This window comes from Phodopus roborovskii, unplaced genomic scaffold (assembly GCF_943737965.1).
Source record: "Phodopus roborovskii unplaced genomic scaffold, PHOROB, whole genome shotgun sequence".
NCBI classification, from domain to species: Eukaryota; Metazoa; Chordata; class Mammalia; order Rodentia; family Cricetidae; genus Phodopus; species Phodopus roborovskii.
The window spans coordinates 608,788-635,364 of NW_026126409.1; the positions used below are offsets into that span (position 1 = coordinate 608,788).

The following is a 26,577-nucleotide window of genomic DNA, read 5'->3' on the forward strand; positions in this document are numbered from 1 at the left end:
TTTTTGTTTTTTAAGTAAAATGAAACAGTGGCAATCTGCCTGGTACTTCCTGTGGCTATTATAATTGATGACTCCCTTCTTTGTACACAACAATTTACAAGCATTGATAAGCATATTTCCTAGTAATTTCAACTTTTATGTGGTAAAATGGCCATTATCTAAAATTTGTACATTGCGTGCTGAAGAGTTTGAACTTGATCATGTCTTAAACTAGAAATGAATGTGATATGTTAGAATATGGCAGAGGCATGGCTGAGAAGAGTCTCAAACTAAATGCAACTATTGGCTGTTGACTGTGTTCAACTTGATGAAAACAAATAGGAAAAATTCAGTGATAAAATTATGGTATCAAGCCCGGTATGGTTCATGCTAATAATCCCAGCACTCAGAAAGCTAAGACAGGAGGATCACTGATTGTTCAAGGAAAGCCTGAACAACATACCTGAGTTCTGGGACAGGCTTGGCCTCAGAGTAGAACAAATGAGAGTTTTTCTCAAAAAAAGCAAAAAATAAAAGTAAAATCAGACTAGGCATTATTTTCTTTCCATTCAATTTATGTGTTACCTGAGTTATAAGCTCATTATCAACATCTACTTAGAGAGCAATGTTAAAATATAAGACAAACTTTTAAAAGATGTAGGGGTTAAGCCATAAAAATTCAAGCCAATTAGAGTTACTGAATCTAGTTCTGTACCTCTGTTGACTTATACTTTGCCATAGTGAGACCAAGGCTCAGGACATCATGAGCTCTGGCCTCCATTGCTTTTGCTAAGTCATACATCCCTGATTATCTTTTTGTTGTTGTTGTTTTTGCTTCATCACAAGGGTGAAAAGAACTAGTTACAAAGACCAGGTATTTCCACTGCTAAAGAAATGAATCTGACTCATGCCACAAAAATGTCATCTATATTAGACTTGGAGAAAACTTTGAAAAGGTCTCAGTTTAAAGCCTCAGAATTCTAACAAAATAAGAGGCCCTCACCCTCACTAATTTTTTGACCATGACCAATTGGGTGACAGGAAGGAGTTGTATTTATTGGGAAGAAAAGATTCCTTCTTAAGGGACAAAAGTCACCATGCTTCTCCTATTTGCTGTCCTGTGATGCTGGAAAACATAATATTGGCCACGGGACTCCTCACCTTATTAGTCACGTTTTACTATTTGAGCTTGTCTTCTAACTTAACTAACAAGATAGAGCTGGGATTAATACTCAGGAAAACCCACTTTCAAACACCCAAACAAGGGTATTTTTTTCTTTTTTATAATTTACTTCGCTCACTCCAGTCTTCAAAGAACTCATGTGCTTTCTTTTCTTGTTGGTTTGTTCAGTATCTGAGGAAAAACAGAAGAAAGGCAATTTATCATCTGCTTTGCCTTTTACAAATCCTTTACCTTCCTACTACTACTACTGTCATAATGAAGAACAGTCCAAGAGACATTCAGAACCAAGCTTGTGGGATGCAGATAATGGACCTGGGAAAGCAGTTGTGAGTTGGAGCAGTAGACACACCTGATGGGTATATAGATAGGCTACTTCTATGAGCATCATCTTCAGAAGAGTGGGTCATGTGATGGCGAAAGTCACACAACTTTCCTTAAACTCTAGACATAACGAAAATCTTGCTCCATTCTTTTCTTGGAGTATGAGCCTTTTGAAGAGTTAGGCAGGGATGGTAGACTGAGTCTGTGAGCTGAAATCCCTGAAGAACATTGATGTCTGGTTCATAATGACCTCCTAAAGTTAAAGTGCATTGCTAGAAATAGCTGCCTATGTATTTGCCATTTAGAAATCCTATGACTAGACAGAAAGGTACATCATTTGACCTTCTCAGATAATTTCTCATAAATAGTCTGACCAGAATGTTTTGTAAACAGTTGAGGTTATTTCTTTGGTTTTGGATTTATATTTGTTAAAGAAGACTTTATCTTTATATTCATATATGTACTTAAAGTTACTGATGGTTTGGGGGGAGGTAGGTGTATATAAGTGTATTTATGTGTGTATCTACATTTTTATACTAAGCCCCCATTTTTAGAGTGGAGGCAGGTATGAAGTTGTCTCAGATCCATGATTTGTAAGCAGCAAAGCACTTATGGCTTAGTGGAAATTTCCCTTAGTTAAGAGTCATTTTTCCAGCTTAATACTGGTAACTATTCCCCATGGAATTCATAGTAATGTCTGGGTCCCTTATGACCTCTCTTTTTCATTCATTGCCACAATTCTATGTTTGTGATATGAAAACATGTAGATGTCATGTCTGTGTAGCGAAAAGGACATAAACCAAATTGTTAGGCACATGTCAGATATTACCAATAAGGCCTTATTGGTTTTCTTTCTGTCTGTTTTTCCTCATCTATCCATAGTGAGCCCATATAAATTATATTTAAGTAGACATTGTAAAGGAGGTGCTCCACACAGGATTTTTAGTATTCTTTTTCTGAAGAGGCAATCTTTATTCAGTACTTCTGTCTATAATAATCTAAGAATCAGGATAAAGCAAAAGCAAATGCTTTATTTCCCAGTGACTCTGTGACCAGCCTTTGTGGTTGTTTCAGTGTTGCTGCCTTTGTGGTGCTATCTAACATTCTACCTTTAATATGTGTAACCTATTAGCACTTGGTGTCTGGCAGAGGAGGGAGGGGCGGGATGAAACCGCATATCCTGAGAACTTGGGAGAGGAGATGGAAGGTCACATGCTTGGTCTCCACTTAGCACTGACGTGCTGGAAAGATTCTGCTGCCAGCTGCCCTGTGGATTAGCCCTAGAGGTCATGTCGGACAAGCCAACAGTTGGTTTGAGATTGGAGAACAGTTTCCTGTACTCTCATTCCCCTTTCTCCCCATCTTTGGGGTTTTGACACAGTTTAGGTCTCCCTTGTGGTCCAATGTCCTGGACTCTATGGCAACTGGAGACGGAATGCATTCTGTGGCTCCAGCTGATATGAGACACTTTTGTCTCTGGATATATCTTGGGAAGAGTTGAACCCACACCCACATGGTCCCTACTTCAGACAGCATCTATGCAGCTAACAGACCTGCAGTACTGGGGAATACAGAAGTGAAGATTTGTGGGTAGTTTAAGAGATATTGTAAAATTGAACTTGTATATCTGAGATAAAGATCAGCAAGGTGAGAAAGGAAAAAAACAGTATTAAGGTGTTAAAAAAAAATCAAGTGAACATAAGAAAGAAGGCTATGAGGCACCCCTAAAGAAAGGGACCGCAAGAGTTGCAGGATGAAGAGCTGGGCAGGGGCCACTTTAAGTGGATACTTAGAGAGTTGTGGTTCAAGATGCTCACCAGCCAGACTTCTTCAGAGACTTATCATGGCACTTCACAAACACCGCAGAGTCCTTTCCCTTCTGCAGATGAGACACTTTCTCCCTAGCACAGAAGATGACCCTGTGGAAGACAGTAGATAGGACAATAAGAACAACTGTTCAAAAATGGGTGCTTGGTCAAGACCATTTAAATCCTATGTGATCACATTAGTTAATGCGGTGGCATTTCCTATCACCGGTGCCATGTCTCACTCAGAAGGTCTGACCGGGAGAAGAGTTACAGAACCACCTCTTAGCAAACCCAAGTCCAAACTCTTCCAGTCCCAAGAACAATTGGTGTGCAATCAGTACTCCCTCCTCTGTGAGGCCATGAAAGAATATTCCTTAATCATCTGTAATAATTAACTAGGGCTCAGGGGACTGGAGAAGGTTTCCTGCAGTTCCACCCTCATGTTGAAGGTTCCAGAAAGGTTTCCCCTAGGTAATGACAGGAAGCTGTGCAAAGTATATGGGGAACGCTCCCGTCAATTACTTTTTCTGAGTCTCTCCTGCTTTCACCCGAATCTTCTCGATGACAAAGCCGGGGCTGCTCCACCAGTCCGACCAACTGAAGTAGGAATCACTCTTCCACTTGAGCTTCATCATCAACAGTTCTCCGATGTCCACCTCCGTGTAAATCAGGAAGGAGTAGGTTTTATTTGTGGAGACCTCAGGCCTGAGTGAAAATCCCACAAATTTGGTTACTTTTAGAAGTCAGCCTTTTCTCCTCCCTAGACATAAATAGCTTTATTGTTTGGCTGGTATTTTAAAAATGCAAACCATGGCCATGATGAATGTCAGCAGCATTTGGCGTATCTTAGGGTCCCACACCCCTTTCCTGTGCTCCAGAATTCCTCTTAACACTATCAACTATTTAGTGCAGCTCTTAGGAGAAAAATGTCCATTAGCCACTTCGATTTCCATTTATTCCATTTTAATTTATACATGTGTGAACCTATATCCACTTTTTTTTACTTGGCTTTCTCTGTTTTCATCATGCTTTTCCTATTTTTCAAGAATTCTAATTTTTAGAGGCTATATTGACTTTACTGACATTATAAGTCATAACTCACATGACTTTTGACTCAGTGCTAATTAATACTCAATTTATGGTATTATATGTTCCATGACAATAAACATGCTACTCTTAAAATTGTAAAGATTAAGTATTTAAAATTGTAAAGATATTAAGTACTTCAGGATACATTGTAAAAGAAGCCATCCTAATCCTTGAAACTATAGCTATAGAGAATTATTTCCTCACTGCCTTCCTTGCATGGAAAGTTCTAGCAACCAGCAATAGAACAGGATATGTGTGTCCTGCCCAATCATTTCAGTCACTGTACATTTTAGAAGATGTGGCATAAGCCTTTAATCCCAACACTTGGGAGGCAGAGGCAGGCAGATCTCTGAGTTCCAGGCCAGCCTGATCTACAGAGCTACACAGAGAAACCATGACTCGAAAAACAAAAGAAGAAACAAAACAAAACAAAAAACTAAGAAGTAATACTTTGCCATGGGCTTTTTACCCATATCACTTTCTATATCTGTCTGTCTGTGTTGTAGGTTAGCTTCCTGTTACAATTGTCCCTTCTTTCTTCCTTTTTTCTTCTTTCTTGGTGATGCTGGGACCACATACAAGTATTTGGTAAGTGCCCCACCTCCCAGGCACATCCTTGCTTCATAATATCAACTCTTTTGGGGGGAACTTAACTATTTTGTCACTGCTTCTTGAAAGAAAGGAAGGAAGGAAGGAAGGAAGGAAGGAAGGAAGGAAGAAAGGAGGGAAAGGTCTCAAATTGTTGAAAAACAAAACATGAAGTAGAGAGTAAAAACAAAAATAAAACAGAGATTAGAAAACAGTATTTTCTCTTATGAAATGGTGAAGATTTACATTTTTAAATTCTAATTCTAATCTCTCTCTCTCTCTCTCTCTCTCTCTCTCTCTCTCTCTCTCTCTCTGTATTTTGACACGGAGTTTCTGCATAGCCCTGGCTATCTTGAAAGTCACTATGTAGACCAGGATGACCTCAAACTCAAGAGCTCCACCTGCCTTTGCCTCCTGAGTGCTGAAATCTCAAGGCATGCTCCACCATACCCAGCTAAATTCTGATTTCTTTAACTAGAGTTTCTTTTGGGGAGAGGGTGGTGATGTACTCTGTTTCCCAGATCAAGAGCTCTGGCAATGGCTGGAGTTGTACCCTGAGCTACTCACAGAGTGAAGGGGATGTTCTCACTCTCGGCCACTGTGCCATACAGAGAAATCTCGAAGGCCTGGTTGAGCTGCTTGTCATTCTCAGTCCCAGAAAAGTGAATCTTGACTTGGTAGTGGAAGACTGTAGGGGAGGAAGAACATTGGTACAAAGGCAGGCATGGAAACATCATAGTCCCCAAACAATCAAGTGATTCAGACCCATAGAATAAATGTTTTTGGAGGACCCAAACAGGAAATGCACACATTAGACTATCCAAATGGCTTGGAATACTTCCTATTGTGTGCTTTTCAGCATGGCTGCAGTATATGGGAGAAACCCAGTTGTATCTGAATTGCCAACCTGGAAGGGACAACCAGGGAAATCAAATTAATAACCAAACACTTCCTGAAGACTCTTTGTAACCTCTACTTGCCTTGGCCACCTTATATTTCTACATCTGTACCAAGCACATTTGGTATTTGTTGCTTTATTACTGTGTATGGCCTCATTTCTTCACATTTTGTGGACACATTGTTTTCCCTGGTCCCCACCCAGGTCTCATTCTGTTCCTCCACCATCTGCACAGGGAGGTGTGAGGCACAAACAATACAGTGAATTCCTGTGAACCAACACAAAGACTTGATGTCTGACTTACAAAGCCGGGTCCCAAACTGTCCTGACTTAGGAAGTGTGTCTGGAAGCAGGAACTTGAACTTCCTCATTTCTTCCTGGTTCTTCTCTACTTATCCACCAAAACCCTGAGCCTGTAACATAGCTACTGTGACTAGAATGGGGATCATTCTGCACTTGTCTCCTGCAACCCAAGATGTTATGAATCTTTATATTATAGCGTTGTCTATTAAATGCAATTTCTATTAATCTGGGATCCAACATCCTTAACTTTAATGGCATAGAGTGTGGCAAAATTGAATTTAGATGTCACCTTGGATATTCATATTCCTGAAAAACATTTCAGTATATTTTGTTGTGATTTCTTGTGACAATTTATATTTATTTTTGCTCTTTGTTTTGTTTTAAGTGATATTGTGCGCACGTGTGTGTGTGTGTGTGTGTGTGTGTGTGTGTGTGTGTGTGTGTGTGTGTTAAGATAAGATTTCATGTAGCCCATCTGGCCTCAAATTGACTATGTAGTTGAAGATGACCTTGAATTCCTGATCCTTCTGAGTCTACTTACTAAGGACTAGGATTACAGGAATTTGCAACTATGCTAACCTTATAGTTCATTTTATAACTAAAATAAGTAGCTAGTTAAGCAAAAACAGAAAACCAAAACAACCAAACCCCAGAACTATTCAAAAGTAAAGAGAAATCATCGTGTGGCTAAGGTTGTCCATATGTCTCTAAGAAGCCCAGACAGAATTAACTCTGGGTGACCCTGTGTAAGCCTTTAGCCTTTATAGTATGGCCTCCTCCATACCTCACACCTGGTTCTAGAATTAGAGAAAATAAGAGCTCTCTCATAGCCTACAACATTTCTTTGAATAACATGTGCTCCAACATCTGGGCCACCCTGCACATCTGCCAAGCACTGCTGAAGACATTTTATCTGAGGAAACTATTCTTTAACAAGTGCCGTTCCTTCCTTCAGGCTTCTACCTGAACTCTACCAAAAGCAATTTGTTCAAAATCAGTCCCTGTCACCAGATGTGTTTTACAACACAACTTCCTTCCTCATTTACCCCTGTATGTCTTTAACTCTTGTTTTAAGCAAGAAGCCAAGTTTTAAGTTCAGGTTGGAATTGAGTTTATGGCAAGATGAACATATGACTTGGCACATTCTTGTTTTCCTAGTGTGCTGGCTAATTTTATGTCAGCTTGAAACAAGCTATAGTCACCTGAGAGAAGGGAGTCTTAATTTGGAAAATTCCTCCATAAAATTAGGTTGTAGGCAAACTGTAGGGCATTTTCTTAATTAGTAATAGATGGGGAGGGTCTAGTCCATTGTGGGTGCCGACACCCCTTGGCTAGAGGCCCTGGGTTCTATAAGAAAGCAAAATAAACAAGCTATGCTGACCAAACCATGAAGAAGCCATTCCATGGCCTCTGCATCAGCTCCTGCCTTCAGGTTCCAGCCCTGTTTGAATTCCTGTCTTGACTTATTTTGATAATAAACAGTGATGTGGAAGACTAAGCCAAATAAACCTTTCCTCCCCAAGTTGCTTTGACTGTGGTGTTTCATCACAGCAATAGTAACCCTGACATTTGGGTTACTTGAATATTAGTGGTTCTTGACTTCATGAAAAGCAAATTTTAAAAGTGGCAAATGTTCTGTGAAGTTCCAGAAAGTAAGAAATTTAGTCTTTGTGGACTCTGTGGGCTTTGTCTCAATTACTTGAGTCTGCTTTTGTGGCAGGAAGGCAGTGTTAGATACTGTAGAAAGCAATGTGTCTGACTATATTCTAATAAAACTTTATTTATAAAAGCAAGTGATAAACTGAATTGGGCCAAAGGACTAGGATTTATAATCCCAAAGTGATGGTTTCAGATTAGCTTTAAAGCCAGTACTGGTCATAGCTACAGAGAAGTCTAGCTGCAAACTGAAGCCTGAGCCCTGGGGTCTTGCCGGTATGGGAATCAAGAGCTAGATGAAATAGTGAAAATCCCACTGTATTAACAGAGGCACAAGTGATAGTTCAGGACTTAGTAACATCTTCCTTAACTCTATTGTAATAGACAGAATCAGCCCAAGATAAGAGAGATGGCACTAACCACTCTCATCTCTTTCACAGAGCGTCCAGCTTACCTTTGTAGGGCATCTGAGAGCGAGTCTTCATGTACATCTTGCTGCTCCTTTTGGCTCTGACCTTGTTGATTTCATAGCCCACATTGTTGCATCGATTCTTTCTGCAACTCAGGCAGAGCCCTTTCTCAAAGGCTTCCTTGGAGTTGCACCTGTAAGCCTTGCTGGGGTTTTCTTCATTCAACAGGGAATCAATGAAGAGATGAATGGAGCGCTCATGGGAGCACTTCACCAGCTGATCCACATCTACACAAAGAGACATGGAAAATAGCAGTTCTCCAGAAATTGTCTTGCATTGGGGTAGATTTGGTACCAGGTTCTTTTAGGATGTGTTCTTGATGGTAGCTCCTCACCTCCCTCCATAAGTGTCAAGTTGACTGTTAAAGGTTGATAAAGAACTTTCTACTCTTGCTATCTTACATTTATGAATGTTTATTATACCATAATAGATAACACTCAAGACAGACATTTATTCCCTCCTGATTAATACAACCTTTGCTTTATTGAAAATGTCTACCTCATCTAGGTGTTTCTAAAAGCACAGTTTTGGAAAGCACATCATAAAGGACATAATTGTTAAATTAATAGCAGAGAGAGGTCAGAGGCCAACCTTGGTCCTTGCCTTTTATCTTATTTTGGACAAGGTCCCTTGTTTGCCACTATGCACCCAGGCTAGCTAGCATCCGTAGATTCTTCTGTCTGCCTCCCACATCATTGTAGGATATCTGGGATTACAGAGAGGCACTATAGCATCTGGATTTTATGTGGAATCTGTGATCTAAATTCAGGTCCTCACACACACACAGCAAGTGCTTTACCCCCTGAGCTGCCTCTCCTCACCACAAGTGTGTATACTGAAGCCACACACTGTGGAGGCAGTGAACAGGACACATCACTCATCCCTAAACCTCAAAACTCACACTTCTGTTTTACTCACCTCCCAGGCCCCTCTCTGCAATCACACGAATGGCTTCCCCAATGTTGCATCCTGGCTGGAAAGTGCCTCCATTGGGATAAATGTCAACATGTCCTACTGGTTTCTGGATACCAATACTTCGGCCAGGAGACCCTCTGGTGAATGTATGTAAGACATCTACGAAATCTGCATCATCAGGAGAAAGGCGACTAGGGGCCTCTGCATACTCAAAGTTAGGCCCAGCTGGATCCAAGCCTTGGTGAGAAAGAAAAGGCCCCACCAATTTAAAAGTCTGCATTAAGTTCAGTCTTTATGTCAGCATCTTGCTCATTTGAATATAATTGGAAATCCCTTAAATTCTTACCAGCTCCTAGTCTTAGGAGTTGACTCTTTCAGTGACTAAGTTTCAAAAAAGTAGGCATAGCTCTTCTAAAATAGAATCTTGCCCATTTACTCCCTTGCTGCCTCACCCCCATTCCCTCTCCCAGGCTAGCCTCAAACTCTTTATCCTCCTGCCTAAAATTCCATAATGTTATGACTACAGATGTACATACTGTTGTCCACACATTTGAGTTACTCTTACTCTCCACCTTTCTCCAGATGCTCCTGTTACTAGGATGGCTGTAAACACACAGTGTAGTTGTCAGTGACTTTGAACTTCCCACTTCCCTATCCTGAGTGTTACAGGCATGCATCATCAGGCCTAACAGGCATCTTTTGAGCTGACCAGTCTACAGTGATTGTTCACACCTAATGGCCTGATTTCTTCTTGTAAGTTATTTCTGAGTCTAAGAAGACCTATTTCATCAGCAATTCTTTTCTCCCTCTCTCTACAGCAAGCCCTTTATAGCCACTTCCTAGATGCCTGTCTTATTCCAGATGCTCTCTAGAATCAGTCCTTATCAGTCTCCCCGGTACTGATGTGACAGGGGATGGCATAGATGCAGTCTTTTGGCTCAACTGGAGTAGAGGAAGGTGAGAACCCTTTCTTGGAGGAATGTTTGGGCCTCTGTCCTTAATGCTGTTATCTGCTTCTGTGTCACGGCCAGTGAATGGAAAGCTAAAACCAAGCAAGAGATGGTGAACATTGGACGCAAGCCTCACACCATGCTTCTGGGTATCTAATGAAAATAACTCCAATTCTCTTTCAGAGTGATGGTTGCACTGGCTCTTGTGATGAGAGAACAAAAGTGCCCCTTACCAGTGATTCTGTTAACCTTCTTGTTCGTCAGACTTCCTGCCACACCGGCAGCATGGGCTCCGAGGCTATAGCCCAAAAGGTGGACATTGTCCAGGGGATAGTTAAATTCTTCCTGGGGGAGAAGAAATGAAAAAGTCTTGGAGTAACTGTTAGCCAAACATCAAAACCAAATTAATAAAAGTGAAAATAAATATGGGTTTTAAAATGTTGGCAGTACTATAAGTTAATTTTACTGATTTTTGTGTTATAGTTAAAAGAGACAAATATTCTATGGTATTGATTTTTTTTCTTTAATGATAGGTTGAAACTAGGAATTTTTTCTGGACATCTAAAAGTGTATTATTTATATATACAAATGAATATGTATACATAGTAGATGTATATATACCATATAAGTGTACATATAAACTTTTGCACAATATCTGCTTGTCCAAATATCCTGCATCCTGTTGTTCCTTGAAGTTGGCCAAGCAGTGACTACAGCAGACAGCAGGAGGGAAGAGATCAAAGGAACATGTGACTCAGCTTTCTGCATTAACAGGTGTGGTGGTTTGAATAGGACTGACCTCCACAGGCTCATGTATTTGAATTTGTGATCCCCAGCTGGTAGAACTGTCTGGGAAGGATTAGGAGGTGTGGCCTTGTTTGAGGGGTGTGTCACTGGGGGTCGGCTGTGAGGTTTCTAAAGCCCACACCATTCCCAGTGGCCTAACTGCTTGGCGGCTGTGTCTCAAGATGTGAATACCACACTCTCTCCAAGATGGTCAAATACTCTAACCCTCTGCAACCCTGAGCCTCAAGTTAAATGCTTGGTTTTCTAAGCTGCCTCAGTCATGGTATTTTATCACATCAATAGAAAACTAAGGCAAGTGAGAAGCCTGGGGCTCAAAGCAGTAATCTTCCAAGTTCATTTGTCTAAAAAGCCAAGGAATGGATTTTGTCTTTTGATGATTAAAGTATATTTTTCTGATACAATTCCCTGTTTTAAGTAACTTGGCCCTATCAGAGTATTAGCTTCTCTTTAGCCCTCCCCCTGATTTCCCCCTCCCCCAAAAAAAAGACCATTCAGTGTTAACTTCCAGAGTGTGGCTCCCAAGAGAAGAAAGTGGGTAAAATCTACAGGCAACTCCAATTCTGAACCCTTAGCTATGTCATGCCCTATGCATCCCCCCACTGTTTCCCTGTTCCAGTTCATCTCTACTACTACTGGGTCTCAGCAATCATCTGGATCTTTTATCTTCTCTAAGTGCTAAACACTATTTGCAATTTTGTTAAAGAGGTTGGTATTCTAATAGGAGTCAAAGCCAGGATAGAATTCCGTGGCAGCCAACTGGAGGGGAAAGAGGTGGCTGAACACACCATCTTCCCTTTGTCCTAGAGGGAAAAAAAGGCTTTTGTTCCCGACTGCTCCCTGGAATATCAAAGAACAGTCAGGGTAGAATCATTTGCTGGCTGTATAATCTAGCCATTCCTGCCCTTCTGACAATTTGAAATGCTTCAGAAAACACCTCAGATCTTGGTGAAAAGGGGGAAAAATCAGCTGTCTGTCTAGCTAGTTCCTACCTCACCAGGAGTTTTCTCCTAAGCACAGAAGGCTCCCTTCCCCACTCTTACCTCCATCCAGTTGATGAACCTGGCTACATCATTTCCCACCAACTTGGTGTAGCCAGCAGACACTGGATAATGTTGCTGGGCCCGATACAGCCAGTCTACCACAATGACATTGGAGTCAGGTTCTCTCTTGTACAGGGCAGCCACAAGTTTGGGGACCCAACTCTCATACATTCCTGTCACCTAAAAAGAATAATACATGATTTCTTCTAGCTATAATTTATAAATATTACAGCATGAAATGAGAGATACAGACTTGCATGGAAGCTCATTGATTCTGCCTGAAAACTCAGACCTCAAAGGTCCTCTAATTCTTTCTTATTCCTTCCCCTTCCATGGCAATGTGAGTATACCAGGGAGTGTACTGGCCTCAGCCACAGCAGGCTGGAGATTAACTTGCATTAAAAACTGTTTTAACAATTAGTAAGACATCAACAATTCACACTATTAAAAAAAGGTCAGGGTCAATGTATTAAAAGTATATAGCCAAATTACACACTTTTAGAAAAGAAATGTTTAATTACTTTCAACTAAGCTGAGGAAATGTATCCCAAAAGAGCCAAGTAAGAAGCCAGGCCTGTCAGCCATGTCTATAATTTTAGCACCTCTGGAGAGTAAAGTGAAAGGACGTTCATGACCAGCCTCAGTTACATAATGATTTCAAGGGAGGTTAGTGAGACCATCTCAAAAACAAAGAGGGCAAGAGCCATTGCACAGTGCAAAATGCTTGCCATGAATTGCAGAGCCCAAGGCTCAACACTCAATACTACAAAATAAGAACAGAAGAAATTTTTAAGGGAGGCAAATGCACTGCTTTGCTTATAAAGAATGGTTTGCTAAGGATGTTGGGGTCAGGTCACTGCAGCCACAGTAAAGGCTATCGATTATTCGGTGAGCTTAGAATATGGTGACAAATATGTTTAAGGAAACTTAATGCAGACCTACAAAACCAGCAAAGAAATGGGAACCTTGGACACCCAAATGCCCTGGCTCCATTTGGAGTTTTGCACTCATGAGATGAGACTCCTGTTTTATTGTTTATGCATTTACTAGACTAAAATAACCACACATGAACCTTGCTTCACTCTGTGCCCTAGACAAGCTGCATAACTTTTCACCTAGTTTCTGTGCCCTGTACTGGGGCAAGGCCAGCCCAAGAGATATGTATTCTACCTCTCCTATTAATCAGTTCTGTAAACTAACTTCAGCCCTGCACCACAGGGCCCAGAATGCCTCAAAACTGCTCATACATTTCCACTTGTGACCAGTCTGGTTCCCTGTCTCCTTGCAGGCATAGGGCCATCTCCACTACTATTTCAAGCTTGGAGGGAAAATGAAGAAGAAAAGGCACAAAGGTGGTGAGGTCAGCCCACTAGGAACCTGGTTAAGCCTCTCTGGACATGACTCTGGAAGGATGCTTCTAGTCAAGGTACAGAGTGTGTCGTAACCCCCTCCCTCCCTTCCTGACTGCTACACTCACTGTCTTTTGTAGCTCCAAAGCAAGGCCATGAGAAAGCAGTGGCCTTTCTTCAGAATGCCATGCTAGCTGCATTGCACCCACCCCACAGTAAGACCCAGCAAGTGCAAAGCCCCAGAAGAAGTAAGCAGTGCTGATGTGACACAGAGGGTCCTGACTTCCCCGAGTCTGTGCCCTTGAGTGACCTGGAAGCTTATCTCTGGCAAGCTGTTTGTCCTAGGTTCTGACTGTACCAAGTCAGGCCGTCTGGCAAAGGGCAGGTGACCAATTTACCATACTGCTGGGTACCTCTGTTAACTCAGCAGCAACTAATCTAATCCTTTCTATTTTTGATTCAACACAAAATATAAATGAAAGAAATAAAAGGGGTTGAGGAGGCTGAGAACTGTCTTCTACTCAGGAAAGGTCTAGATTTTTCTACTTACAAGCCTTTGACAGACCAGTCTCTGAACCAGAGCCCACTCTGTTACCTATGGCAGGTTGTGTGTCTGAACCCAGTCTGCGTTTACTCAGATAAGCCAGAATCAGCTGGCTTTATTACATTTCCAGACAAGGCAAGCCTGTGTGACTGGGAGACACAGGCTGTTTGGCCCACAACCTTGTTTGAGTCTAGCACTCAAAACACCAGGACATGTGACTTGAAGAGCACAGGTGGATTTAGTGAGACAGCAGGGCCAGTGGCAGCAGCTGGCACTATGTCTGGATAGTGCATTAGTCATGTCATCTTAGCAAGAGACCTGTTGTAACTTCCTAAAGCACCAAATTCTTTCAAGGTGAGATGCTTAGGACTTGATACACGCAGTTGCTTCCTGTGTGCTCCCTAAGCTTAAACTTCTTGGAAAGTACTAAGAGCCATGCTGTGTACATCCAAAATGTCTCTAAGAGCCTTAAAGGTCTTTTCCCTACTTACAGTTTATGTTAGGAACTTAGACTTTCTTTATATGCTATATACCTTACTATGTATACTAGTAAATGTGTATCTTAAACACACACACACACACACACACACACACACACATCTGTATGAGTCCTATTGCTGACATATCCATGGAAATTACAGCATTTGCCTATGGTTTTAATAAAGAGATCACTTCAGTATGTGGGAAGAGATAGCTGGTTTGGATATATATCATTTTTACTTAATTTTTCTCACTGGAATTCAGTATCCAGCTATAGCATTCACAGGTTGTATGTCACATCTTTAATCACCTATCTTATATAAATTATTTTTAATAAATAATGCAACCTGCTCACTAGAAATTGAAAATTGTAAAAAGTAAACTAAAATATTTACACAAGGAAAGCAACAATTTTCATTTTGGGAGGGTTGTTTATGAATATTTTAAATAAGTAGCTTTAACCACAGCTTATACTTTTCTTCCTGTATTTTTTATGTGTGTACATGTGTCTGTGAGGATGCATGCAGGACAGCCTGAGGGGCTGTGTGTGTGTGAGTGCATGTGTGTGCAGGTGCATGTGGCACAACCTGAGGGGCTGTTCTCAGGAGCTGTCTACTTTGCCTTTTCAGACAGGAATCTCAATCTGGACTTCACCGAGTCGCTAGGCTGGCTTGCCAGTGAGCCCCATGGATCTCTCTGTCTCTGCCTCCCTGAAATTATAAGGGTATATCTCTGGGCCCTGCTTTTTATGTATTTCTTTTTTAAGTGATGGACTAGAATTCGGGTCCTGTGCTTGCAAGACAAACATTTTGTAGATTGAACTATCTCCATAAGCCTGTTCTCCCATGACAGTCCCCTGATAAGCTCTCTTATGTTTATAACGGGAACAGATTGAGGGTGGAGGGGCCTTAGACAAGTCTAGTCCAAATAGTTTGTTTTACTGGTTAATAAGCTGGGGCCTAGAGAGACAAATAATTTGATAGCATCACAGAGAGGGAGATCGGGTAAGAGGCACTTGGATAGCTCTTTTGCTCTAGCCTCCTCCTACTCTTACAGGTGCCCTTCAGGAATTGGCCTTTGGTGAATTAATTAATTAATTCTTTATTCTGGGTGAGCTCGTTCTGTGTATATCAGGATCATACTAGGCTTCCTCCAGCTCCCCGAAAAGTAACATCTTGTGTTGAGTGGAACATCCTCTTGCACCTCCACAGATGTAGGATTCAAGTGCGGCAACCAGGTATCAAGTCAAAACAAAGGTGGGTGCCAGCCAGGGGAAGAACTCATGAACCTGGGGGCTCTAGGGACTACCTTGAACCAAGACTGTATCTATTCAAGTCTACCCAGAAAGTAGACAGATCAATAGCTTGGATCTGCTTGACCTTAACACACCTCTAGAACCACTCTTACCGTCCAGCCATGGATCACAACGAAGGTCTTGCTGCTGTGGTTGAAGTGGCAGTTAGACACCGATTCTGCTACTCCAGGAATGAGGTGGCAAGTGTCCTCAACTGTGTCTTCAGGGGTCCTTAGGGCAAATTTACTTTCAATGTCTGTAAAATCTCTTCCCCCTACAGGAAAAGATGTTGAATTTGTTAATTGGGAGGGGGGGTAATTTGGTTTTACTTGGAACTTACAGGTTTTAGGTTCACAAGCAATCAGTGCCAAAAACAAACACCCTTGGCTTTTGGTTCTCAAAAACTGAATCTGGGTCTGTGCAAGCATGAAGATGAGGGTCGAGAACTCCAGAACACACATAATGCCAGATGGGAGTGGTGAGTGGTGACCTGCTGTCATTCCAGCCGCACAAGAATGAGGTGAAGGGATGATCGAGAAAGACATCCTCCATCAACCTCCAGCCTCCATATTCCCACGTACATGGGTGCATCTGCACACATGCATACACACACACACACACACACACACACACACACACACACACACACACACAATATTTTTTAGAAGAAAAAGAGAATGTGTATTTAGAAGAAAAAGAGAATGACTGATGTCCCAGTGTGACAGAGTGGACAGAGATGACTGTAATTGTGGGTTAAGCAATCCATGGCTGCCAGCCTTCCTTTCAGCCCATTTCCAGTTAGGGGTATGAGGATGTGCGCTTAATTCACACAAGTGAACTACTATGTGGAAATTCCTAATTTCAACCTGTCTCACATGACTTGGCCAAGATGGGAAAAAGCGGGTGGACTAGCACTCGGGACTTCTAGCTCTAGTTCAAAGTTCATGCTCCTGGAGGACACTGCCTCATAGATCTTGTGTGGCATTTAGACCCCAAATGCATAACAATACAATTGGACTCATTTGAAGAAAGGAACCCCCAACGATCAGAATTGTAAAAAGAAGAAAAATTGAAAGCCCAAAAAGCCTTTCCCCTCCTAATGGCAATAAGTGCTATCTCAAGCCATTTTGAGAGAATGAATGTTCAAAGATACAAGGGCATGTGTGAGCCATGGTCCATATGTTCTTTAAGTATCTTTCCTTTTCCTTTTGTCCTTAGAATCTTGTACACAAAGTCAAATCTTTAAAATTACAGTAAGTCTTAGCTGAGTGGTATTAACATACACCTTTGATACTAGCATGTGGGAGGAAAAGCAGGTGGATCTTTGAATTTAAGGCCAGCCTGATCTATATAGTAAGTTTCAAGACAGCCAGGGGTGTACAGAGAAATCCTGTCTCTAAAAAACAAAATAAACAAAGTAGAATCACAGTGAATCTGGCTATAAAAGAATGTGGCACATCTACACAATGGAATACTACTCTGCAGAAAAAAATAATGGTATCTTGAAATTCGCAGGCAAGTGGATGGCATTTGAAGAAACCATCCTGAATAAGGTAACCCAGTCACAAAAAGAGGAACACAGTATGTATTCACTCAAATATGGATTTTAGACCTAGATCAAAGGATCACCAGCCTATAATTCACACCACCAGAGGAACTAGGATACAAGGTGTATTCTAAGAGAGTCATATAAAGTCCCTCATAGAACTGGGAAGGGACAAGTCCCCCCAGAGCTCAGGGGAAGTGGTGGGGGGCAGCGAATGGAGAGAGAAGTAGGAGAAAATGAGGGGGAGGAAAAGAAAACGTGCGACCAGGAAGATTGAGCCTGGTTAGGGATAGAAGACAGGAAGGAGAGGGAGACAGAGACAGAGACAGAGAGAGAGAGAACATAAAAGAGGGAGCCAATATTGGTTTGAAGAGAAAATTGAACACAAAGAAAGGTCTAGAGAACTACAAGACTGCTCCCAACTAACAATCTCAGCTTCCGTGGAAAGGCTATCATAAATGTCCTTCCCGGAGAGTGAGATCAACAACTAACTTATCCATGGAGCCCTCAACTAATGCCTGTTGAAAACAGGATCAAACACCCACACATAAACACTGAGTTGAAGTAGAACCCAGATGCAGATGGACAAGACCATGCGGCAGAAACACATAGAGACAGCTTACCTGAACAAGGAGGAGCTAACGGGCCCCCAGACTGATAGCTGGGAAGCCAGCATGGGACTGACTCAGGCCCCCCTGATTATGGGTCTCAGCCAGAAGGACTGAGCAGTCTAAGGGACCTCAGACAGTGGAGCCAGGATGTATCCCTGGTGCACAAAAGGGCTTTGCGAACATATCCCCCTTGGAGGGATAACTGCCTTAATCTAGAGACAGGAGAGAAGCCCTAGTCCCTACTTCACAGGACCTTTCAGATCTACATGACCCCAACTGGATGGCATTCCCCTACATATGGAATTGGGGTGGGGGGATGGGAGGGGAGGGTGTTTAGAGTGCATATGAGAGGGCAGAGAGGGTAAAAGGGAGGGAAGGAGGGAGGGAGAGTTGGGGGGGAGGGAGGGAGGGAGAGGGAATTGGGATCGACATGTAAAATAATAAATTAAATTTAAAAAAATGCTTTGACTACAAAATTTAAGTTGAAGGACAAGTTACTGGGGAAAAGGATTTCTATTTTTATTTCCACAGAAAATGAAAAGATGTGGATTCCTTCCAGACTAATGTGGTTTGATCAAGCCAGACCGCCTGAAACATAGTACAAGGGGATCCTACATTCAAAACAGCTAGACAAAACAGCCCTACAGACTACAGCCAGGATATCTGAATCTTCTTCGAATCCCCCATGACAGCACCCCTTACCAGCAAGAAGTAGTTTGGAAAGAACGATGCCCAAATTCCCAAATATTGTGTATAAATGTTTGTTTTCATTTAATTGGACTTTGTTATATAAAATTAAATAAAAAAAAGAGAAAAAAACTTTGCATTCTTCACAGTATTCTTAAATTGGATAAGGAGAAACGATAAACCTAGCTTTTGATATATTGACATATACCTAAATGCTGATAAATCTTTATGATTATTATAGGAAGTAAAAATTGCTACATTGCTAATATAAGACCCTTTCCAGGAAATAGGCCACAAAGGACTTAGGGAAAATTATTTGCTTCTTGGTCAAATTATAGACACATCCTACCTACTTTCTATTAAAAATATATAAAATTTGAATGTTTCTCTTTCTATTTTTTTCAGGAAATGAACAATTGTGATTATTAAGACACTACCCATACCTCAATCTAAACCTATTTCTTTTTTATAACTAAAAATGTGAAACCTCGAGTTTCAAATTGGCATTGCAAAAGTCAAGCCAAGAAGGAAAACAAGAAGGATGCAGAGTGACAGTGCAGGCATTGAAATTGGGCTCGTCAGGTAATTATCTGAGGACTGGCAAGCATTTCCTTTTTAAGAGATTATTTTTAAATGCTGTGGTTAGCTGCTGAGTGATTCATTATCAGCAGCAATTCAACTGTACATATGCACACCCACAGCAAATCTCTACTACCTAACACAAAGGAGATATTTCTTAATGATTATATTTGCTCACAATAGTTGTTAAACACTCACAAAGCCTTTATCCAACTAAAGTCCTGATCTTCAACGCTTTTAATAACTCACTGAATCTGTTCTGCCACCAAGAATTTGGGCAAGCTCTCATCTTATTTGATGATGCAGGCTTTCTTCTTCCTCCCAAGCCAAAAAACACTTAACTTTACTAGTTTGTATAAAAGAATATTACATGCATTTAATTAATCTGATTCTGCCCAAGAAGTTACTTTATGTTTAGAAAGTGTTTTAGGCCCCCTCTCTCCACCTCTAATAGTTCACACTCCTCTCCAACAGTCTGGTTTTTGTGTATTCAGTGTGTGCACATGTGTGCAGGTTAGAGAACAATTTGAGTTGGTTCTCTCCTTCTACCATGGGGTTCAGGGGATCAAACTGGGTCTGTCAGGCTTGGTGGATGGCCTTAATCAGTGTTTTTCAAGGATCAGCAACTGAATGGCCCAGCAGACAAGCTCCCTCACCATCCACCTTTGTATTGCCACATCAGAATATTACCTAAATAGCTCCAGAAATGCCACTCTGCATGCTCACCTTTATCTGGAATTAGGCAGTTTAGTGGCCCTGTATTGCTGCTGACTTTAAAATTGTCATGGGTATTATTCTCTGAAATCATTAAGGCTGATTTCGTATATTTCCATGAAAAAAAATCTGTTTAAGGCTGAGGTCCATTTCAAAGGCTCAGGTTGGATTCCCTACAACCAGCATATCCACTGGACCTATCACTGACTGAGAAACAAGCAAACAAACAGGAATTCATACACCATCACATAGATTTGCACATGGGAACTTTTATTTTACTTTTAATAGGAAGGTGTGTGTGTGTGTGTGTGTGTGTGAGAGAGAGAGAGAGAGAGAGAGAGAGAGAGAGAGAGAAGAGAGCATTGTGAAGTTCTCACATAAAGATGGACTGCTTAATGAACTCTGCAAAAGCTTCAGTTCTATGTTAGATATAAAGTCACATATCTTTCAACTGCTTAGTCTATGTGGTAGGAATTTTTCATATTGCTAGTGTGTTCCGCCCTTTAATAGTGTCTCAGTATCCTAAAGATCAAGGTGCTTTCCCAACCTCTGTGGTCTCTGCAGCATGAGATGAGAAGGACACGTAGACAGGTAAGATGAGAAGATGGACCCCAGGGATGGTTTCTAAGTGTTCATCACCAAGGTTACTCTGAGCTGACTACTAGAATGGCAGAAGAGCTTGAGCTAATCTGAGGTGACTGTTGCTAAGAAAACTAGCAAATGTAATCAGTGACTCTGCATTCCTCCAACTGTGCTGCCTTTTGCTAGGTTTCTTGGGGAATTAAGGCCACTTTAGAAAAAGGAAGAGGAGAGAAAAAGAGGAAGGAAGGGAGTGAGAAAGAATGAAGGAGAGAGACAGTGGCATCTAGCACATTTATACTACCCTGACAATCAAGACCACTCATACATGTCTGAATTAAACACTAGGGTGATGTGTTTATGTAGACAACTCACAAGTCCATGTGTTTCCTTTACTATGTAGCCTTTATTCCTAAGTGTCTAAGAAGATAGCTTGAATGCAGTAGATAAGAAAAGACATTTATCCTAATATGGATAACCATCACAGAGATGAAATTAGGCTGAGCCAAAGAACCATAGAGAAGGGTAAGATTACATAGAGAGACTGTACTAGTGTTAGAAAAGGAGCAGCCTTGAGCCTCTAAGGAAGGGACAAGTGACACTGAAGACAGATGAAAGCTATCAGGTGAAGAAGCACCAAGTGTATAAAGACTAAAAACTCAGTTATAACCCTGCCCTTTTCTTTTTCTCCTAAAGGACTACATCTATCAATCACTGCTCACCGAGACAGATGTTTATGGCACTGTAGACTGCGGGATTCCAAGACAAAATAAAGAAAACACTTTCAGTTATTGAATTGGTCAGTTTGGTGTGGAAAAGACAAACCATCACTGCTGTCTGACTGCCTCCATGAGTGTACTTAGATACTTCCGTGTGGGCACTGTTTGTGACTTACCTAGCAAACTAGGGTTTGTCTCTTTCGTAAACAGTAAAGAAGAATCACTTTTTTCAATCGAGTAATAAGAAGAAATATTACCTAAATGTCATGTTGAATTTGTTCCAAGAAAAAAATCTATAATATCTCCAGGCAGGGTCACAAACTGGGCTGTGAACAGCGAGTATGGACATGGCTCAAGGACACCCTGTGGCCTGGTAAAGGAACAGCTGGGCAGAGGGTCCGCCTTTAGGATAAATTGAAATGAAGATTTCTAATTGAAATACAAAATTCTTGCACAATTAATATGAAATTACTTTTTCTTAGCTGATAGAGATAGCAAAGAAAAAAAAATCCAGTTGCTTTAAACTTTCACAGTGAAAGTTTATGCTTGGTATGCTAGCATTCTGTCTGATTATCATATCAACATTTTGTCGGAGGGAAGGCCAAATGAAGAATAGCACTCCAAACTGGACATGGTGGTGCACACCTTTAATATCAGTGTTCAGGGGGCAGAGGCAGGTGAATTTCAGTGAGTTTAAGGCTATTCTGGTCTGCATGCTGAGCTTCTGGCCTGCCACAGTAAGACCCTGCCTCAAAACAAGAAAACAAAACAAAAAGAATGTCATTCCATTCTTTTGCATCTATAGATGAAGAGTCTCACAGCCAAACAGTAGGTGGACCTCAGGAAATCCTGCAGAAGATGGGGAGGAAGGGTTGTAGGAGCCAGAGGGGTCAAGGACACCACAAGAAAACCCATAGCATCAACTAACCTGGGCTCATAGGGCTCACAGAGACTAGAGTGACAACCAGGGAGCCTGCATGGGACTGACCTAGGCCCTCTGTATATGTCACAGTTGTGTAACTTGGTCTTCTTGTGGGTCTTAACAATCAGAGCAGGCAATATGTCTGTGTGGCTTTTGGGACCGTTATCCTCATACAGGGTTTCCTCATCCAGACTTCAACTTGATATGCCATATTTGCTTGGTATCGGTGGGAAGTCTGTCCTTCTCTGAATAGAAATGAAGGAGGAATGGATGGGGGAGGGGCAGAAGAGAAATGAGGGGAGGGACTAAGGGGAGAGGAAGGAGGGGAAACAGAGGTCAGGTCATAAAAATAAATAAATAAAACAAAAAACACAATTAGAAATATCTGCACATAAATAAAACCTTTATATTAATTTGTTGAAATGGAAAGGGAAAAAATTGGAAGTTCTAACTGGACTTTTTCATCATAATTAATTTTATAAGTATTTTTTTTCCCAGAAGGAAATTATTGATTTCAAGATAACCCTATCTGGTACTGAGGAGGGCTAGACTCACTTTGACTCCCTACACTCCAAGAACCTGACTCTTTATACTGTACAAAAGCCACTGTATATGTCTATATCCATATTAAATTAACATGGGTCAGGATAGGATTGTATAGAACAGACTTCTCCAGAATACAGACACCAAGGTAGTCAGTGGGTACCACAGACACCACTGGAATAGACCCATAGTGCCTTCGCCCATTGAGCCAGTTAGCAGGGAGGACATCTTCATTTATTCAAAGGTCAAAATTGGTGTTATAGCTAGAATGTAATTCAGTCAGTGTGGGAGAACAGACTAGGAAGAGCAGGAAGAAGTTGGCATAGGCATAATGTGAACTTTACAATACGTTACACCAAGATAACCCACCCTTGCCATCCTAGTCAATATTCATTTATTCCACAAGAACTCGTTAACACTTGTTAGTACCAAAATGATGCTACATCTCACAAACAGGCACTCTCAAGATGGTCTTTAGGCAGGGATGCTGATGGGAGATGTCATTCTGTATATGCTTCTCATACTGGTTAATAATAAATCACTGTTGGCCAGTAGGAAAGGAAGATAGGAGAGACAAGGAGGAAATAGGAGGTAGTAAGGAGGGGTCAAAATGGAGAGTCAGCAGGGAGAGACTGGAGAGACGGGACGCTGGCCCCTTTCCCCGGTAAGAAGACCACGTGGAAATACATAGAAATGGGTTAATAATTAAGATAGAGCTAGCCGATAAGAAACTAGTACCTGGCCAACAGAATTATATCTAATACAGAGTCTCTGTGTGTTAATTGGGGCTAGCGCGGCAGTGGGACCAGACTAGCAGCGGGAGGAAAAAACCATACACCTTACAGGATGCAAAGTCACATCCTGCTTAGAGTGTTTCTCTCTCCCCTCCCCCCGCCCCCCAGGAGTGGACAGGGAGGGACAGCAGGTTTTTTGTTTGTTTGTTTTTTGCTTGCTTGCTTGTTTGTTTTAATTTCAAATTTCAAACTCTTAGTTTCAGAGTAAGCTACAATTTTACTCATTTAAAACTGGTAAAACCTCAACTTTTGCAAAGAATGGATGTGGTAAGGGCCTCTTGTGACAAATTCCTATCAGGTTACAAAATCTACATACACAGACAATGAGAATTATTTAAATTTCAAATGATATTTCCTGACATGCAAAATAATGATGCTTATATTGAGTTCCTCTTCACAGTATAAGACCCAAAGTCATCACCAGCCACCATTGTGATGGTCAGAACATTTTTCTCAGACAAAAGGGTGCAGCCAGTGGAGCAAGAGTGGCACATACTTTTGATTCCAGGACTAGGGAAGCAGAGGCAGGCGGTATCTATGAGTTCAAGATCAGCCTGATTCCCAGAATGAGTTCCAGGACAGCCACAGCTATAGAAAACCCTGCCTCAAAAACAAAACAAACAAAAAAGATGCAGCCTTTGTGATAATAATGTGGAAACAGGCCGTGGTCAGAGGGAAAAGGGACAACCTGACAGAATAGTCACAGTCAACTGAGTGGAACAGTCTCCTACAATGCAGCAGCAAAGCGAAGCTGTGCTAAAAATACACTCCGCCAAAGAAACTGAACATCTTTCCATTGCGACTCTTCCCCCACTTGACTCTCCCCACCTTTCAATGTAGCTATTAATTAATCACTCCCCTGTCAAGATCTCTCGCAGTGGCATTCGATGCTCTGCTGTCATTACCCAGTTGTTTAACTCAGTTATTAACCCACAAGCGAGTACTGTGCCCTGTGGAACAGAACTGCACCGAGCAGGGAGCAGGGAGCAGGGCCCTCTCTAGTCTCTTTCTCAGCTCTCTACTTTTCTGACTGAGGCCAGGAGGGCTGCAGAGGCTCCAGGAGGAAGGCACTCCAGGGTAATGCCTCTCTTATTAGTACACTGTTCTCAGAAAAAAAAAAAAAATCAAGATCGATCAAGGAAACTCAAAGCTCAAAAGGAAGCTGGGGTCAGTCCAAACTGTGCCTTTCCCAAAGTCTTACCCCTAGGTGAATTCACTTGCAGGAGAAAGGGCTAGAAGGTGCTAGGATAAAAGAAGACACTATAAAGGGCTGGTAGAGAGAACAGAAGGATGATTAGAGAGAATAACTTTACATCTGCTTCAGCATAATATTCCCGAATACATTTTATTAGTAGGAAAATCGGGTGTTGGCTAAATTACAAAATTATTATGCAATTTCTTAGGTGTCCATTTAAATTCAAGTATAAGGTTGGGACCTCGGAGCACTTTGAGTCTTGCCAGGTTTCCTAATGTTATAACCCATGCAGCTAACCCCACAAGGGTGGCTGAGGAGCTGGCCCAGAGCGTCTAAGGAAACCTTAGCAAAACTTGCAGATGTGGAGGACCCCAGGGGAGTTTTCAGTAAAAGCAGTTTCATACTGTGATATGCTTTCTGGGATATGAATTGAAAATTTGCTCTTTTCTTAACCAGAGTCGCAAACTATGCAGAAAGGCAATCTGCCCCAGGAAAGGCACAGTCCTCAAACACCTGAGATTCTTATCTTCCTTGCAGTTCTCCCAAGATGGATTTTCTCTTCTGTGATAACTCGGCAAAGACATTTACAACAATATGCAGAAGTAAAGCTCGCTTTTAGCTGCAGTCCCTGACTCCACTAAGACAGGAATTGGGCTGCCACCTTCGAGCACCTCCAGGGGACACTACCCTCATGGAGCTTCCACTGGCTGCAACACAAGGAAACACCAGCCTCCTTTTATGACTGGGTTCAGTTACATTTTGAGTCCCTGGTCTATTAGCTCAACCAAGGTTCAAGTTACAAGGCTTCTCAATTGTGGGCAGGTCTCAACTTCAAGGCCATAAAGAAACTTGCAACTGACCCTAGTCATCTTCTCTAGGCAGAGAGAGCAGGCAGCGCCCTGTAGGTTACCACCCTTGTGACAGTAGTAGTGACTGAGACCTCCCTGGATTCTAGAAAACCACTTGTTCTCTCAGCTAGGAGAGCGCCTCGCCTTGGGCAAGCCTTTCCTGGGAAGACAGAAAGGATAAAGTGCTGGAATGGCAACCCCCAAAGCAGAGGCCCCAGAGTGCTGGTGTCTACCACGTTTTCCGGAGGATCGGCCCTTTGCTGGGCTTTCTTGGGTACTTAGCTAAGCGGAGCCCAAGAGCTTGGAGAGTGGATAGCTCCCCAGTGCAGAAAGGCGTGCAGGACGCTGGGTCCTAGGATTCCTGGCCACGCGTTCCTCTGTGCCACTGCCACTGCACTCCTACTCCCAACCGGTTAACCCTGCGCGGAGCCCGGACACAGACAACGCGTCCTCCCACCCCCATCCCTGATGAAGCCACAATTGGCTCACTCTTCCCGCCTTCAGAGGGGTCTGATCCCTGGTCTCAGCCACCTTAAAGTCACCTTAGCCTTCATTCCTTGCATTCAGCACTCCCACTCCCTATTAGGGAGGTTACAACTTGTCACTACCACAACACCCGACCTCCACATCTCCCCCATCCCTTCGGTTACACCAACCCCTCTTCCCCCCCACCCCGGCCCTTCCGTGCTGTGGTCCGCAGCAGGAGAGAGCAAGGGACAGAGCGGAAAATCGGGGGGGGGGGAGAAAAAAGCGGGAACCCGGAGTGATCAAAGGCTGAATCTCTCATCGCTCCTCCTGAATTCCATTCCAGCCACCCTTCCCCGGACTCCCTTTCCCTGATGCACCAGGGAGTCCCAGTGAGCGCCGCTTCCAACTTTCTCCCTCCCATCTTCAGATGGAGAGGAAGTGGTGCGGATCGGGTCTGCAGGTGGCGGCAAGTCGGCGCGCAAAACATACCATCTACTGCGGCCACCCTTCCATGGAAGGCGGTCAAACTCTGGAACCACACTCCCAGGACCACGAGGAGCAGGGCTTTGCTCTCCATCTCCCGGCGCGTCCTTCTGTTTTGCTGCTGGAACTGCGCGGGGCAGGCGGACAGGCGGACCGGCGGGCGGGAGGGAGTGGATCCGCGTAGCAAGGGGTTGAGCAGGAGGCGCTAGAGGGCT

At 42.4% G+C, this 26,577-nt stretch overlaps 1 protein-coding gene across 1 annotated transcript; it reads right to left on the bottom strand.

Moving 5' to 3' along the window:
* Lpl (lipoprotein lipase) lies at window positions 1-26,577 on the bottom strand. The gene is made up of 10 exons (XM_051181917.1): window positions 26,369-26,577; window positions 15,788-15,948; window positions 12,008-12,187; window positions 10,394-10,505; window positions 9,214-9,447; window positions 8,280-8,522; window positions 5,536-5,656; window positions 3,814-3,996; window positions 3,301-3,402; window positions 1-1,333 (listed from the first exon to the last, which is right to left on the bottom strand). Coding segments are annotated over exons 1-10 (1,425 nt in total). The 5' UTR covers window positions 26,457-26,577; the 3' UTR covers window positions 1-1,332.

What these genes read in the sequence shown, in the direction of transcription:
- Lpl (XM_051181917.1), bottom strand. Translation starts at nt 26,456, where the DNA reads ATGGAGAGCAAAGCCCTGCTCCTCGTGGTCCTGGGAGTGTGGTTCCAG. An exon ending in TTGTGATCCATGGCTGGACG is followed by an intron (nt 12,188 to 15,787) that starts GTAAGAGTGGTT and finishes TATTCTTTTTAG; the next exon opens with GTGACAGGAATGTATGAGAG. An exon ending in TGCAGAGAGGGGCCTGGGAG is followed by an intron (nt 8,523 to 9,213) that starts GTGAGTAAAACA and finishes CTCTTTGTGTAG; the next exon opens with ATGTGGATCAGCTGGTGAAG.